The sequence below is a fragment of the Podarcis bocagei genome (genome assembly GCF_964188305.1).
Source record: "Podarcis bocagei genome assembly, chromosome: 16".
NCBI classification, from domain to species: domain Eukaryota; kingdom Metazoa; phylum Chordata; class Lepidosauria; order Squamata; family Lacertidae; genus Podarcis; species Podarcis bocagei.
The window spans coordinates 20,803,318-20,821,398 of NC_138142.1; the positions used below are offsets into that span (position 1 = coordinate 20,803,318).

General features: G+C 41.3%; 1 protein-coding gene and 1 long non-coding RNA gene across 15 annotated transcripts in view; both read left to right on the forward strand.

The window, feature by feature from the left end:
• Nucleotides 1–13,338, forward strand: part of HORMAD2 (HORMA domain containing 2) — a 91,222-nt gene extending 77,884 nt beyond the window's left edge. For all 14 annotated transcript variants that reach the window (XM_081175067.1, XM_081175064.1, XM_081175065.1 and 11 more), the window contains 3 exons: nucleotides 496–592; nucleotides 2,552–2,601; nucleotides 11,892–13,338. In XM_081175067.1, coding sequence (XP_081031193.1) covers nucleotides 496–592; nucleotides 2,552–2,601; nucleotides 11,892–11,999 — 255 coding nt within the window. In that variant the 3' untranslated portion in view covers nucleotides 12,000–13,338. The remainder of the gene's footprint in view (nucleotides 1–495; nucleotides 593–2,551; nucleotides 2,602–11,891) is intronic.
• Nucleotides 1–18,081, forward strand: part of LOC308576053 — a 93,674-nt gene that overhangs the window by 55,328 nt on the left and 20,265 nt on the right. The gene's annotated exons all lie outside the window — the stretch shown is intronic.

Consider the following 18,081-nt stretch of genomic DNA (forward strand, 5'->3'; position numbering starts at 1 on the left):
TGGGGAAACCCAGCCAGATGGGTGGAGTATAAATAATAAAATTATTATTACTATTACTACTACTTAAAATTCTAGATTTAAAAGGGATTGAATGGTGGTTGTGTTTGACCATGCTGCTGAAAGAAAGCATCCTATTATTAAAGCATCCACTGCACAATATCTGTTCAGTCTTTCTTCAGGGCAGGTTGTTTCACAGGCAGGATGGTGGACTGCTGAACAGTCCTTATGCTCAAGAAGTTGTTTCTAAGGGCACATCCAGATGTTTGATATGGTTTTAAAAAACAACACCCCCCCCCAGCAACAACAAACCACCAGGATTGTATGGAAAGGAACATAGGAAGTTCCAAATTTAATCAGTGGAATAATAACTCAAAATCACATATTGTTTGCGAAATAATTAACTAATTAGCAGAGTTAGTCATGAACATGCAGATAACTCTTCCCTGTACTGAACTGAATGAAAAAGAATCCCTGTGCTTGTAAATTGTATTACAGAACCTGCAAATTGATGGCATGGAGAAAAACAGGATGCATGAAGGGAATGCAGATTCAGAAGGCAAAAACAGTGTTTTTTTTAATCAAAAGGGAGCAGGTATTTCTTTATTCATTTGAAATATTTTTGTGCCACCTTTAACAGTGATAACCTTCTCAAAGTAATCTATAGAATATAAAGTTATAAAAAATAAACAAAAATAAAAATACTAGTAATGGTTAAAATGTTAACTATCAAATATGAGACCAGCAATCAGTTAATAGCAATTATAAACTTCAGAAATAGCCAGGCACTTAAGGCCTGTTTATAGTCAGCAATGAACTAGGCGTATGTCACAGAGAAGAGCATTTCATAGGGATGGGGCCACCGCAGAAAGGCCCAGTCTGATGCTTGCCAAGTGAAGTGCCCTCCCCCCCCTTGAAATAGTGCTTTCTGGTATTACCAAGGGTTTTTTCTGGGGCCTGTGATAGCCGGGAGTCTATCTCTTTAGGTAGCTAGCTAGGAGCTGTTTAGTTCAAGATGGAACTCAGTGCAATGAGAAACTGTCAAAGTCTGGGACAAAGGCAAGCAAATAAGAAAGGGCTGCTACTCAAGATAAAGATTCCTCTTGAGAGTCTGCTGAGGTGAAAACTGGTTAAGTCTAGGGAAAGTGGGTGGCATTTTTATCTATTTATCTATTTTAAACTCTTCACTTGTTTCATTAGCTTGTGTGGTCTTAAAGGTAAAGGGACCCCTGACCATTAGGCCCAGTCGCGGACAACTCTGGGGTTGTGGTGCTCATCTCACTTTATTGGTCGAGGGAGCCGGCGTACAGCTTCCGGGTCATGTAGCCAGCATGGCGAACCAGAGCAGTGCACAGAAACACTGTTTACCTTGCTGCCAGAGCGGTACCTATTTATCTACTTGCACTTTGATGTGCTTTCGAACTGCTAGGTTGGCTGGAGCAGGGACCAAGCAACGGGAGCTCACCCCATCGCGGGGATTCAAACCGCTGACCTTCTGATCGGCAAGCCCTAGGCTCTGTGGTTTAACCCATAGCACCACCCGCTTCCCTGTGTGGTCTTAGCTTATGTTAAACACCCTCAAACCTGGAAGCCATAGCCTACAGTACCCTGAAAGGCTTCAAGGAGACACCAGGGAAGTTATCCAGGCTGAATAATAATGGGGTAACCTTGTAGAAATAATCTCCCTGCCCCCTTATCTGGTGGCAGTGAGTTCATAAGCAAAAAAAAGTTGGAAGAAAGGGGGAGAGCGTCTGGGGAAAATGACTTTGGCAGTCTCACCCGCAGTTGCACTCAATGTGTTTTGACTACAGTGGTACCTCGGGTTAAGTACTTAATTCGTTCCAGAGGTCCATTCTTAACCTGAAACTGTTCTTAACCTGAAGCACCACTTTAGCTAATGGGGCCTCCTGCTGCTGCTGCGCCGCCAGAGCCCGATTTCTGTTCTCATCCTAAAGCAAAGTTCTTAACCAGAGGTAATATTTCTGGGTTAGTGGAGTCTGTAACCTGAAGCGCATGTAACCTGAAGCGCATGTAACCTGAGGTACCACTGTATATGGGATTTTAACTTAATGCGGTATCCCTGGAACGTAACCCCCTCATAAGTTGTGCGTCTGTTGCATTACAATTTTATGCCTCTATTAGGATTATACTGCTGGAGGTTAAGACTACCAGTGGCTTCTGGTTGTGATAGCTATACTACAGGATCAGAAGTACCATGGATCTAAAAACCAATCACTAGGAAGAATAGTGGGAGAATACTTCTTGGGGACTTCCCATAGATACTTAGTTAGCTACTGTAGGACACATAGATAGAGATAGGCCTTTGGTCTTATGCAGTAGGGATTATGTTCTTATGACTGATCTGATGTCCAACTAATATTTTACATTAAAAGAGATGCATTTTAATTTTCCTGATTTAGCTCCTTTGTATTCAGTGATTTGTCTGTATTATAAATTTGTGTTTATCAAAATCTTTCTAAAAAGGTATATATTTAAATAATAGAGTATTTTTTAAAAGATATCTACCTGAAACAGCATAATGTTTATATTTCAGAAACATCTAGAAAGACTGGTGTAAAAGGGGCAGAAAAAGCATCTCATCAGGTGAGCATCACTACATTGTAAACATGATTAACAATAGCTGCTTCTCTGACTACCAGTGCCAGTTCAAAGCATTTTTCTGCCTGAAGTGGTATGCAAATGTTCCTCTACCCCTAGCTTGGACCAACACTTCAATAAGTCTTCATGCACCATGTGAAATCAATTTTCCCCTTCAACTATCCCTGCACCCTGAAGTGACACCTGAAGCTGGAGAATGTGGCTTACTGTCTTTGCTGACACCACCTAAAGCCAATGTATCTGCATTTCCAGTAGGAGTCCCGGAAGTCTGGAAAATATTTTGCAATAGTGCACAACGCAATACCACCTAAAAAGCAAAAACCCCAAATTGTGATTTATCTGAAACAGCTAGATCTTCTAGCATTAGGCCACACCTCTAACCAATCCCTAGTGCCACATGATGGTGCCAACATTAGATGAGAACTTAATGCTTGTTTTCAGCTTTTAGGGGATGCTTGGAATCAATGCTGACATTCCTTAAAACAGCAGTAGTTGTGTTGGTTCTGTCAAGATGTAAAATCCTTTAGTATTCAAGTTAGATTGAGGAGGGGGGAATTCATAATCTCTGGATTACAAATGTGCCATGGTTTTGGAACTTCTTGGTAATGGTTGATGAAATCAAATGACTGTAGAACTGTCTTTGGATTTTGCACACACACACACACCTCTTAGGATTGCAGCCTCAGCCGCCTGCCTGCAAGATTAGAGTGGTAAGACTGGCCTGTCTTACAGGAAAGGGTTTCTGAAATAAGTGTGTGCAGACTTTGAACACCACAAAAGTGCTATATAAATTATTATGCCAATGATTTTGCAATCCATTAAAAGGTTTCTTTTTAAATTATTTTAACTGTTTGCAATGAAGAAGAAGAAGAAGAAGAGTTTGGATTTGATATCCCGCCTTTCACTCCCCTTCAGGAGTCTCAAAGCGGCTAACAATCTCCTTTCCCTTCCTCCCCCACAACAAACACTCTGTGAGGTGAGTGGGGCTGAGAGACTTCAAAGAAGTGTGACTGGCCCAAGGTCACCCAGCAGCTGCATGTGGAGGAGCGGAGACGCGAACCCGGTTACCCAGATTACGTGACTACCGCTCTTAACCACTACACCACACTGGCTCTCACAATGTACAACACACAGTAATGCATAGCCAGATGAAGGTGATAATAGAAACCTATGTAAGGGAAAATATACTTCAGTGCTTCTATGAACATCTTGCAATGTTTTTTAAAAGAAAGCTGAGGAGGACAAGGGTACTGCTAGAGGGTTTGGCTTCATAGAGTAAAAAATGCTCGTTAACCCTGTGTCAGCCCAAAACATTTCAGTGCTTGAGGCAGCACAGGACAAAAATATACATACTGTAATATATTAAATAACTGAAAGTTTGGTGCCCTGTAATGGTGTCCAAACTTTGACCCATGAGGCTACTGACTCAGTGTATGTGGTATATTTTGAAATGATGACATGACATTTTGTCTGAAGTAATCATTGAGTAAGTTTAGGGCTTGTTCACGTCAGCCCTTGTCTCTTGTATGAAAAAATAGGAAGGATACAATTTTGCACTTCCTTTACTCAGCAGTCTGAAAGTGCTGACTCATTGAACACACACTGTGGATAGTGGCCCTCATTAAAATGGCATGATTCATGCATGCTGCAGATTTATATTTGATGGCTTGTATTAAAGTAGAACACGTTAGTACTGGGCACTCTGCTGTCAAGGAATAGATGTGGGCACAGTTGTCACCACAGTAATTAATTTCTAGCATAAATAAATAACCATTTTCATTGGCAATTTTATCAATGGGAAAATGGACTCCCATTTTTCAGAGACTCTCTTGACTACAGGCAAGATCATGTGGACTACTTCAGGGGAAAAGAACACCAGGTTGCTAGACAAAAGCAGTACACTGATCTCAAAATGCCATTACTTTGTGAATGATTCATTCATTCTGTTCCACATACCACAGGGACTTTCCCTTCCCATTGTCTCACTAGGAAGTAGGCAAGCCAAATAAATGATTAGCACATACTTTAGTGGAATCGGGCTCACAAAGAAAACCAGACTACAAAAATTTGAATATAACATTGTGGGTAAGAAAGTGCAGTAAAACGTAGGCAAGAGAGATCAAAGAATGTCTTAGGGTGATCTCATTTTGTAGCTGACTCTTCTTTACTTACACCCCGGAATACAGACAAATTAAGCTGAAGTACTTGGCTCAAGAGGGACGCTGGTGGCGCTGTGGGTCAAACCACAGAGCCTAGGGCTTGCCGATCAGAAGGTCGGCGGTTCAAATTCCCGCGACGGAGTGAGCTCCCGTTGCTCGGTGCCTGCTCCTGCCAACCTAGCAGTTTGAAAGCACGTCGAAGTGCAAGTAAACTCCGGCGGGAAGGTAAACGGTGTTTCCGTGCACTGCTCTGGTTCGCCAGAAGCGGCTTAGTCATGCTGGCCACATGACCTGGAAGCTGCACTTGAGAGCCAGTGTGGTGTAGTGGTTAAGAGCGGTAGTCTCGTAATCTGGGGAACCGGGTTTGCGTCTCCGCTCCTCCACATGCAGCTGCTGGGTGACCTTGGGCCAGTCACACTTCTTTAAAGTCTCTCAGCCCCACTCACCTCACAGAGTGTGTGTTGTGGGGGAGGAAGGGAAAGGAGAATGTTAGCTGCTTTGAGACTCCTGAAGGGGAGTGAAAGGCGGGATATAAAATCCAAACTCTTCTTCTTCTGTACGCCGGCTCCTTCGGCCAATAAAGTGAGATGACCCCAGAGTCGGCTACGACTAGACCTAATGGTCAGGGGTCCCTTTACCTTTACCTTTACTTGGCTCAAGAGCTAACCAATAGAGAGATGGGAACCTGTGGTCCTCCATGTGTTGATCGCACCATCTCAGACTATTCCTATATATTAGCAACTTTGGCTGGAGCAGATGGGAGACAACAGGAGAGCCACAGATTTCCCATCCCTGTGGGATGTAAGTGTGTTCCAAGGCTTTCTTTTAAAAAGTTAAAGTCAGTTCCAAAGGGGAAATTTAGAAATAGAAGGGAAGGCTGCTTAATCCTTTCTGTGTCCACCATTTCTTTACTCTAAATCTCACCCATTTCCTGCCCAAATAACTTCCTCTCCTATGAGATTCAAAGTGTGCATTTGCAAGGATAATGTGTGTTTGGAACCCTATGCTAAGGAAAGGACCTTTGAGGGAGGAATTATGAAATGGTGAACAAAGAAAATGTTAATCAACCCACCCACCTTTGCCAGTTCTCTGCTCTAAACACTCATTCCAGAAAGGGGCTGGGATGCTGTTGCACACATTAGCTGTAATGCAGCTTGTCAATTCCATTAAAACTATTGCATGTACCCTCTCACTTCTCTCTACCTTCTTTTATTCCACTGATCTCCCTCAGTTCAGACACAGATCAGTTCAATGTCAGATCTGAACCCACATCATTTGCATGTGAAATTTCCCCCTTCCTGGTGGATTTCAGTTTCCCAATAGCGTGTCTGGGTTTCTGAGTGCCTACTCATATTCCATAATGGCATATCTCATTGTATCTCTCTATTTCTAATAGGAACTTTTAAGCTAATGATCCAGGCAATATAGATTTGGGTAACCTCAGTAGATTGTATTCACTAACCTCCCTGCTATTTTATCTTTATGTTTTGTCACTTTGAGCTGCAAAGCCATTTTACTTATGTCTGCCATTTTTTTGTAAATAAACACATATTCATTTAGATTAAGAACTTAAAAAGAGACTGTCTGCTGGAGCTGGCTAATGGCCCATCTAACCTAGAATTCTGTTCTCATAGTGCCCAGCCAGATGCTTGTAAGCAGGACCTTTTCTTACATTTGTTGGTCTTCGCTAAGTAAATAAGCAGGATTTCAGCTGGTATTTTTAAAATAATAGTGTCCATTTCAATAACATCTGTGGCATACAAGCATCTCCAGTAACGAGCCCCACAATAATAGTTCCATGAACATGCAGGATCGATACGGTTTCACATATGCGTGTACAGATACATGAGTAGATCTACTACCCCTATGAAAATTGTTACAGTGGAATGGATTATTAAGTTGCTCTGGGTGACCTAAATGTATTTTACTTCTAAATCTCTTCCATTTAGCCTGGCTCTTATAGTGTCTGCCATCCAGCTGGCACACCCATTGTAGTGGTATCACTTTTGCTGATCACTCAAACAAGTGCTGTTGCTAGGAAAATGTGGCAGTTCCAACCCACACCCCCTCCAGCCACCAACTGGTTCTTCCCCATCTAGCCATCCATTCTCCACACAGCATGTTAAAAGTGTGACTAAAGAAGTATTGGGGCAGACAGACTTTCCCTAAAAGCATCTCTCTCCCCTTCGGCAGGAACTCTCAGACATACCTCCATCCTTAACATTGTTCTTGGCAGAAGGACTGCTTTTCCTAGGACAAAGAAAGGCCCAAAGAAGCAACAGGGTGGAACAGAAACTCTTCCACTGTTGTGATTCCAGGGAAGGGCAGAAAGGATGTTTGCCTGAGACAAGGGCTATCTAGGGAACAGATCTTAAAAAAGATGAAAATGCCTTTCTTGCAAAGTCACTTTTCTAATGATATACACACACACATTCAAATGACAGTGGAGATACTAGTATGGAAAGAATTTCACAGAAAGGGGTGGCTTTACTATTCACTTGCTTTTCATAGTTTCCCTTACCATATTTGGTAAAAACTAGAGGTATATATAGACTTTAAAAAAAAACAATTATGGAAGATCCTGGTCTTGGGCCTCAAACATTACAAAAAATGACATATTTGAATGAATAGATTCATGGCTACCATAAGTTTCCCCTGGCATAACCCTGTTTCCTTTTCCCTCATCTTGTTGTTGGCATCCATCTGTCTTGGGAGATGATGGAGGAGTATGAATTTGAGAGGTTCTAGGAGAGGCAGGAATTATTAATAGTTTGGACTCTTGTGCTAGTCAATTAATTAACCTGGCTGCTTGTTTATATTTGGTCTCCTGATTAAATTATGGGGCCTAATTAAATGGGCATTCTCCCAACATTATGATTTATTTGCTCTGGTTTATTTATATACTGTACTTCTTTTTGGCCCAAAGGCTTCCACATCAGTGAACAGCATATTAATACAAAAGAAGGATACAATAAATAAAACTATATATATATATATATATCCAAATATCTACCAACCACATTCATCCCTTACATCATCTAATCTTGAAGTTCAGCCTCTAGCCTCACTCCTTGCCACACCCTCTCCTCAGTTGCAGTGACTTTTGAAGCAATCTGTAACGGCAGAAGAACTAGAGGGAGCAAATTAGTAATCAGTTGGATTACTTACCACCTAACTAAAAGGCATGGAAAAGCCTTAGGTTTACTCCATCCTTCAACCACCTGTACCATCATGAGATGGGAGACAGGCCAAGAAGAGAAGAGTGATATTCTGATGAAGCTGAGACTGGGGAGGCAGCTGCGATAGGCCTGAGGGCCCCGTTTGCTTACGAGCATCCACCTGAGAGCTAAAGTGGATTCTTGTTAATATTGCCTAGTGTTGTTTTTTTTTGGGGGGGGGGAGACTTCATAATTTGAGGAGGTTGTGGTAATGAAAATAAGAATTTCCAAGTTGTGAGGTTGAGTTGGGAACTACACATTGTTGTTCCAGTTGGACCTGGAAATGCAGCAGGGAAGATGCAAAGAGCACTCATGTGACTTACAGCTGTCATAAGACTTGGGGTTTTTTTTTAAAAAAAAAGAAAAAACCCTACTCCACTTAGCCACCTTTCCTGATAAATGAAGGTAAACCAGTCCCTTTCCAAATTCTTACAAACATTTCCCACCCCCAAAACTTCAGGGGAGTTCTCCTCCCCACCCCTTCCCAAATCACCAAAAGAACATGAGCGGAAATGTTCAAAGAATCATAGAAGTGTAGAGTTGGAATGTACAACAAGGTCATCTAGTCGAATCGCCTCCAATGCTGGAATCTTTTTGCTCAATGTGGGGTTTGAACCCACGACTCTGAGATTAATAGTCTCATGCTCTTCCGACTGAGCTATCCCAGCTTCAGACCATTTCTAATTTGAACTAAATCCTTTGCATAGGAAGAGCTTAAAATTAAACCTTAATTCACAAGACAATGATTTTTCTTTAAAAACTGACTTATCTGTGCCCCAAAACATATCTTCAGTTTTGCAACAAGGCATGGTTGTACCAGTGTCTCTCCCATTCACTTCAATAGAACTTCTACATTTGAACTTACTTGTGCTGTCAGCTACTTCAATTAGTGTCTGTGCATGGGGTAGGGGAAAGTAGCTGTTTTTGCCTTAGGCATCAAAATGTCTTGGTCTCAGGCCAACCCTGCATGAGGCACAGCAGAAGTCCCTACTCATGCATTTTAAATTCCCAGCCATTTGATGGTGGCTGTGGTGGGGAAGTCAGCTTAATCCTGTGTGCTTAACTTCTCCAGTCTTCAATGAAGACTTTTTAAAGACAGTCCCCTGTGCAAAGGCTGGACTTCTCCTTTTTGATGATGTGGGGATGAGGAGATTACTGCATTAACAGAAGTAACAGAACACTGTGGGAAAAGTTCCTCTATCTAGCAACTCCTGCATTTACTTGTAGGCCTAGGTTGGAAATGGTTGCTTTCTAACAATTTGAGGTTTCCTCCCTTCTATAAAAATAGTTTATTTTGTTTAAGGTAGAATAATATTTATAGACCAGCTAGAAGAAAGCATTTGAGCCCTCAAAAGCAGCATTTCTGCAAAGGAAACGCGATCCTTGTGGTTGCAATTCTGCCATTATGTACAGGGTAAAGAGGTGCACTGTGAGATCTGGCTGTGTAAAGTTTTATATACTATACCTTGAGCTGTGTGCAATCTGTGGATGTCTAAAAAATAGTCAATGAAATTTCTGCATTTCCATGCATGGAACATGGAACCTCTGGCCCATTAGTTGTTGTTAGATTACAACTTCCACAACCCCTATACATTGGCCATGCTGTCTGGGGCTGATGAGAGTTGAAAACAAACAGCAACTTAAGCGTCACAGTTTCTCTATCGCTATTCTGTGCCCAAAAATAATTTATACAGATTACCGTAAATGTTTGTTTTTACATTTATGATTATGATTAATCATCACCATCGTTAAATAATTCTGTGGAGAAGGGAACTTTCCTCAGGGTCAGAAAAATGGAAGGGCAGCCAATTGCAATGAAATAGTGCTGTGGTGCAGGGGTGCCAAGGGGACGCGGGTGGCGCTGTGGGCTAAAGCCTCAGCGCCTAGGGCTTGCCGATCGAAAGGTCGGCGGTTCGAATCCCCGCGGCGGGGTGCGCTCCCGCTGCTCGGTCCCAGCGCCTGCCAACCTAGCAGTTCGAAAGCACCCCCGGGTGCAAGTAGATAAATAGGTACCGCTTACCAGCGGGAAGGTAAACGGCGTTCCGTGTGCTGCGCTGGCTCGCCAGATGCAGCTTTGTCACGCTGGCCACGTGACCCGGAAGTGTCTCCGAACAGCGCTGGCCCCCGGCCAATAGATGTGAGATGGGCGGACAAACCCCAGAGTCTGTCAAGACTGGCCCGTTCGGGCAGGGGTACCTTTACCTTTACCTGCAGGGGTGCCAAGTTGAATAAAATGTTGCAGGGACTGGTAAGCCCCATCCTGCATAATCGATCACATGACATGATGTGCACCACACTATTTGAATGGCAATGCCCATCAACTTGGGGGGTGTCAAATATTTTATTGGAGGGCGAAGAACCCTCAGCCCCTAGGACTTGGCTCCTATGCTGTTGTGTCACTTAGAAGCCATGGTTACAGCATTCGCTTGGTAGTAGAACATAGAACATGGCCTCATGATGGAACAAGGATGAAAGCTGTAATCCATAACATCTGGAGGGCACTAGGTTGATGAAGGATGCTCTAGTCAGTACTATTCTTGTCCCTCTGCTCTGAACCTTCCTACTACCTGGATACAATTAAAATACCTATAACAAAATGCTTTTTCACTGAAAACAAATAAGCTAAGCCTGGGACACAAGGATATTTTGTGACACAATCTGATGTATGAATACAATTAAAGAAGATTCAGAAAATGGACTGTGGGCCTTGGGCCATGAATGTTGATTAGGGTAGTTGGATGTGACTGTGTACTTGCCTTTGTTTGATATTGCAGCACATTCAAAAGGCTACAGTCTTCTAAAGCTGTGGCACTCAAACTGCATACTTCGGGTGAATATGACAATTTTGGTTTCTCCCAATTCCTCATTTTTCCATTCTTAAATTTGGTTCTCCATATTTCTACATCAGTTTGTGATTTTTGTTTTAATCCTCATGAACATTAATCAGCAATTTAGTGCAAATTGCTCCTAATAATAACATTTTATACACAATTTTTCCCAATATACACAATTTTGCAAAGCAATTTCCCAGCATATAGATTTGTGTATGTTATTTCCACTAATATTTATTTATATGCACACTTTCTCCCAATATATGGATTTTTGTACACATTGCTTGGCCGGAGAGCTGCACTGCAAAATTCAAAGACATACAAATTTCAAAGGGTGGTTTGTTTCAGTTGCTGTATTGTTTCTGATACTGCAAATTAGGTAAGCTTCCTTTTAAAAGCAAACTGAATCGAATTTCTCCTCAAGCACAAAGAAAAGATGCATAATGTCTGACAAGATTCCATGAGAAGCAGGCTTGCTTCTTGCTTCCACTAGATATCTTCCCCTTCAATGTACAGTTGCAGGTGGATGCTGAGTATGTTCTTCCAGGTCACAGTCTCAACCAAGACCTAGCTAGACAGACCACTTAATGGTTTTTCTCTCTCCTGTTGCAGCAATTGTAATGTCCTGTATGATTTTTAATTGTATTTCTCTTGCTTCTTATATTTCTTATATTGTATTTTATTGTATTACAATTTGCGCTGCATAGAATTCAGTCTGTAACACCATAAGAAATGACAGGAGGAATGAAAATACATTTTAAAATCAATATTAATAGTTGATGCAGATACGCTGCAGACCAACTGAATGAAGCTTGCTGATGGTCCGTGGATTACAATTTGGGAACTCATTCCCTAAAACATGCTCTTGAATATTCTGCAATATGTTACAGTTCCATCAATCTTCCTGCAAGTATTCCTTAGCAGACAAGTTGATGGGGAAAAGTTTAAGTTGATGGAAAGTTTAGTGCATAATACACAGTTTGAAATACACTACTCTAGAGAGGCAGATGTGCCTAGAATTACAAGATATACTGAAGAACCAATCTTCTTTTCCATTACTCTTGCAGAAATTGAGACTGGGCAGTGCTTTTAGCCAGGAGGAAGCAAGTGGCCCAGGGAAGAAGAGGAAGGTCAGCATGCCAGTCAACTCCATTCTTGCAGCTCAGCATCTATGACTGCCATGGACTGCTTTGCTTTGACTATAATGTGCTAGTAGGCATCCTTCCTGTTTACTGTGTCTTCTAATCTTTTACCTGCTTTAGTGAACTCTCCATGCACAGAACATATCTATATTTTGAAGAGGCTATATCTAGTTTCCTGTTTTAAACCCTGTGTGGAATAGACCTGATATATAAATGTATAGGGTGTAGTTACTTTGATGCTGTATAGCTAAGCTAGAATGAACCTACATAGATTCTATACAGTTTGGGGGTGTTTGAAGTTGTTGTTTTTGCCACACTGATAGAAACATCCCCCATTCTTTCCTTTCCAGTCATTTCTATAGAGCTTGTATCTGTCACTTGGTTATTAATTGTCATTTAAGATGCCACAGTCTGAAAATGCAAGTTGTAACTCAAACTAGCAGGATATACAGTAGTTGCTTCATTATCTACTTCCACTTCCCCAAGCAGTTGAAGGTTTTGGGGACAGTCACCATAAGATTCTATTTATTCTTTGTAGATGAGAGTACTGGAGATTTGTACTCACACTCCATAGTCTGTTAATTTACAAATATTCAGTTATTTATCTGCCTTCTGTCCACATAAAAAGTCTCAACTCTCATTCCCTGGCTCACCCCAGGCCAAATTGTCACATACTACACCTTTCCCCAGAGGGCAGGGCTCTTCAGACAACAGCCCCATTTCCTCTCCATTAAGTGACACTGCCCCAAAGTGCTTCATCACAAAGCACATAGTGTGGAATTGTTACACTTGGTTCATATTTTATGGGGAATCTACATCAGACCGCAGAATATCTGATGCTTTTTAAAAGAATTGAAGAGCAATGCCGTCCCTGCAACTATAGACTACTTTAGCACTTCTGTCTGTTTAACAGTTCTAGTTATGATATGTGCCGGGAAATCTATTGCCACTTTGCACCATTTAAATTTGTATTCTATTTAGTGCTAGAATGCTCTTCCATCTATATTTCTTTTAAAAATGAACATATGCATGCAATAGTGCTTAACTGAAATACAGTTATAGGGGTGATTATAAAACTGATTTTAAAAAATTCATTTTTCTTCACCATTAATTTTAGCACTTCTTATTTTTTTCCAGTCATCCTTAAACACTTCATAATATTTAAAAACATTTATATTAATTCCTTCCTTTTTGAATATTCTTTATACACCAACTATATTAATCTATATATGCTAAATATAACGCAGCATGAAACTGTGTGTGTGTGCGAGCATATAAATATAAATGGTTTCTATACTAATTTTACAAAGAAAATGAATATATGTATTGTAAATAGATAAATAAATAAATAATTGGCAGTTTCAAAATGTAACTAACTTGTTTATTTCTTGTCCCAAGTTCCCCAATTCCTTCTCAGCTACCAAACTCCAACCATTAATAACTTCCTCTCTTTTTCTCCTTAAGCACAGCTGTTAGTTTTACAGTATTTGGTTGTTCCAAGAGTTTCCTTAGAAGGCCCATTTAATTAGGCTTTCAACATCTTCCAATGTGTTCTTTACAAAATTCTGGCCAGTGTTATCATAAACAATACTTGGGTTTGGTGTCATGTCATTTTGCATTCCTTTACATAGTTTGAGAGAACTTTCCATTTCAAAACATTTTTTACTAGCTCTGAAAGTAATAGCGCAATTGTACTTGAATAAACATGTGCTTTAATGCAAATTAAATCATTGATGAACAGGCTAGATTTTAAAAGTGGGGGAAATGGCTGTTCACGTGAATTGTGCCTGTCCTACATACACACCTCTATCCATCCTGTAGATGAAAAACAGCAGGATGAATAAACCACAGAAAAGCCACTATATCCCTGAAATATGGGAAGTCAGGGTTCATCTACACTTTTGTTTGGTCCATGACTTCTAGGTTTGTTTGTTTGTTTTTGTTCTGCTTCTTTCCCTGGGAAAACCAGCCGTATACCACTGAATCAGAGCAAACATCAATCAAGTTTTTGTGGATTGACTTTGTTCTAATTCAGTGGTAAAGCAGCAGGACAAAAGAAAATCCTCTCAGACTTGTTCCTAGAAGTGTGGATGAGACCTCAGTTGCATTTCCTTACAGCAGAAGAGCAATGATTGACTAGCACGAAGGAGCTTCCTGTCTGGAGGCACCTTAAGACGTGCCACACTGAGGATCCTACAGGGTGACAGAAGCAAGGGAGTCAAGCCACATGGTACAGTAGAAGGTAAATATGAGGACCAGCCCCTATGAAATCTGTAACACATACCAGATGCAGACAAAGTATGTTTCCTGGAAGTAATCATATTGCAAGAAGATCTCTCCTTTATAACCCAAGTGAAGTGTAGAGTGAGGCTAATTATGCACATGTTCTGAGGGTGGCGTCACAACTGATTTGTTATTCCCCAAAATCATCTGCCTCGTTGGTTCCAGAAACAAGCAGCGTTTTTATGTAGCTTTTCATACGGCCACACTTCAGGTTGTGTAATCCGGCAGTCCAGAAAAGCTCACAATGGAAGCTGGAATGTGTGGGTGGTTTGGGGAATTTGTAGGAGGCTGTAGGAGGCCCCTTTGTGGGGCACAAAATATAATCCATCCACCCCCAGCAGCTAATGAATTCATGAAATACGAACTCTGTAGAGTACTAGCAGCAGACGCAAAGTGGCATTCCACAATAGTCTTTTTCTAGTCCTCTGCGGAGATGCCAGGGACTGAACCAGGAATCTTCTGCAAAGCATGTACTCTACCACTGAGCTATGGTTTCCCTCCAAATGTTGGGCCAAACTAAACATGGCACAGAGTACTTTTATCTTGTCAGTACTTTAAGTGGCAAAACTACTGAAGGGAAAAGGTTTAACATCCCCAAAAGCCCTCTGTCATTTGACACTGAAGGAGGGACATGATAGAGACTTATACACTGATGAATGGTGATGTTCCACTCACTCTCATTACACACAAATGCGGAGTCAGTTAATTGGCATTAACTGTATTTCTTCACATGATGCCTGTGGAAAGCCTGCAAGCAGGACCTGAGCATGAGAGCACTCTCCCCTCCTATGGTTTCCAGCAACTGGTATTCGGAAGCATACTGCCTCCGCCTGTGGAGGCAGAGCATAGCCATCATGGTTAACAGCCACTGATAGCCTTATGCTCCATGAATTCCTCTAATCTTATTTTAAAACCATCCAAGTTGGTGGCCATCACTGCTTCCTGGGAGAGCAAGTTCTGTAGTTTAACTAAGCACTGCATTGAAAAGCCCTTTTATATTCCAACATTCAATCCCAAACGCTGCAACCTTTCCTCAGAGGGGAGTTGTTCTATCTTTATCATTTTGGTTGCTCTTCCACAACTCTACAGTAGCCACCCATCCCTAGCTATAAACACACATACAGTACTTAATTGGCAGAAGCTTATAAAATAATTCTCAGATAAGATGAGGTCAAAGTTGCTTACCTGTTGTTGTTTTTTAAAAGCCCCTTAACAACCAACCAACTAACACATTTACATATTATAGGGAGGCATGTTTATTCCCCTTTGGACAAAATACAAGAAGCTGTATAACACACATGTTGGTAAAAGTGTGACTAATCCAGAAAGTCGTAACATCCTTTTGATCTGCCACCAGCATGAAAATTTCAGTGGGCAATAAGCATGACCTCTTCGAAAGATTCTGTGTGATGCAAGTTAATGACTTCTGCAGGGTTTTTCAGGAAACTGGTGAATAAGGGGAACTCTTTTGCGGTCACCTTCCCCCTATGAACACATGCCTTTCCTGCAATACTTCACAGAAACCTCACACCTTCCTTCACAAATATTTCAAATTTCCCTAAGCAACCAGGTAGCATAGATTCAAGCAGAAGCAGCACCTTGATGGGGCTTTGCCGGGAAAAACACCAAAAGAGGTTAAAACATCTGCAAGCCACTTCCTTAAACTTCAAACCTATTTCAAGTTTTGATAGCAGGGCGGCAGGAGGCAACTATGACTGTTATCTTCTGTCCCTGAAGTCTTTTGAGTGAGTTACATGTTGCTCACTGCGGTCAACAGCTTTTGCTTTTGGTTAGACCGCTGCTTCCTCCTGATATGTAAAATGGGCCAAGAAGCAAAAATGAAACTTTATTATTGCTTCTGGTAAGGAAGGCAAGGCCCCCGTGCTTTTCACATTGTGTAAAAGGGTTTTTAAGCAAAAAGGGAAGAACTCTTTCATCCCATACTTGATCAGTGGCATTTGCCAAAATTCCCTACTTTGCTCACGTATTAATTTGGCAGGATCTCACATACCTTCCAACATTCCTCTGGTGAAAATAGGGACATTTTTCACTCCCCCACACAACTGACCCTCCTTGATTTCCCCACCTTTTTGTCCTCCCACAATAGCATTTCCTATCAGAAGAAGGGCAATTGCCAACACCATCACACCAACAGGACACAGCACACACAGCCTCCACTGTCCTGAGAAAAGCCATTCATCCTTATTTTATTTTATTTTATGGTAGATTTACAAAGAAGTAAATTTGAGAAAGGGGCAAGATTAGATGTTGGACACACGAAGTTTTAGGGTTTTTTTTAAGACTCCTTGTCTCCTCTCTGCTCCCTCTCTGTGTGCCCTATTTTGTATTCCCTTGGTGGTGCATGTGACCAGCCTACCGTGACTTCACCCACCTGGTTCCCACCACCCCAATCAAAACAGGCATCCTTGGGAAAGCCTGTGATTCACTACTTGACAACTCATTTTTTTCTAGGTCTTCCATGATCTCATTGTCTTCAGAAAATAGGTGTGCTTTATGACTGTGCACCTTTACCCTTAAAAGAGGCCACAAGAATTTTTTTGAAAGGGAAATTAAGGAAACTTTCCTAATAACCCCATAGTTGTAAGTGTTGTGAGGTTCCTCAGGGTTGCTAAGAGTCCTCTTCCCATAATTTTTTTTTTTTGCTTCAAACAAACAAACAAACAAACAACTATTTTCCTTGTGGAGATATACGGTAAGTGAAAATAGGAAGGCAGTATTCTACCCAAATAGCCAATACAGTGGTATCTTGGGTTACAGATGCTTCAGGTTACAGACTTTGCTAACCCAGAAATAGTGCTTCAGGGTAAGAACTTTGCTTCAGGATGAGAACAGAAATCATGCTCCGGCGGTGCGGCGGCAGCTGGAGGCCCCATTAGCTAAAGTGGTACCTCAGGTTAAGAACAGTTTCAGGTTAAGAACGGACCTCCAGAACAAATTAAGTTCTTAACCCGAGGTACCACTGTACATTTCTACATTCCAGTGTTGTAGCTGATTAATAAGAAGGCTTTGGGCACTAATTTTGAAAACAAGTTTTATTATTTTATTAAAACAATTTAACACATTCATTCAATCCTAAGTTTTTACTGAGAAAAATACCGCTTGACTTCAGCTCATCTAGTAAATATCTCAAGGACTGCAGCATTAAGAAATATATTGGGTGGTAGTCAACATGAGTGAATAGTGAGATGCAGCAGCAAAAAACCTAATGCTATTCTAGGCTGCATCAACAGAAGTATAGGGAAGTAATAATACCACTATTCTGCTTTGGTCAGACCACGCCTGGAGTTGAGTTTTGGGTGCCGTAATTTAAGAAATATATTGACAAGCTGTGCAGAGGAGGGCTACCAAAATGATAAAAGGCCTGGAAGCTGAGCCTTATGAGGAACATTTGAGGGAGTTGGTATGTTTGGCCTGGAAAAGAAGAGACTGAGAGGAGATATGATATTCATCTTCAAATATCTAAAGGGCTGTCACACGGAAGATGGAGCAAGCTTGTTTTCTCCTGCTCTGGAGGCTAGGACCTGAACCAATGGGTTCAAGTTACAAGAAAGGAGATTCTGATTAAACATCAGGAATAACTTTTTGACTGTAAGAGCTGTTCACCTCCCTCAGGCGGTGGTGGGCTCTCCTTCCTTGAAGGTTTTAAAGCAGAGGTTGGATGGCCATCTGTCAGGGATGCTTTATTCGAGATTCCTGCATTGCAGGGGGTTAGCCTAGATGACCCTCGGGGTCCCTTCCAACTTTACAGTACTAGGATTCTATAATTCTATAGCCAGCTAAGTTTTATTTAAATTAGACCTAATGAAATTAA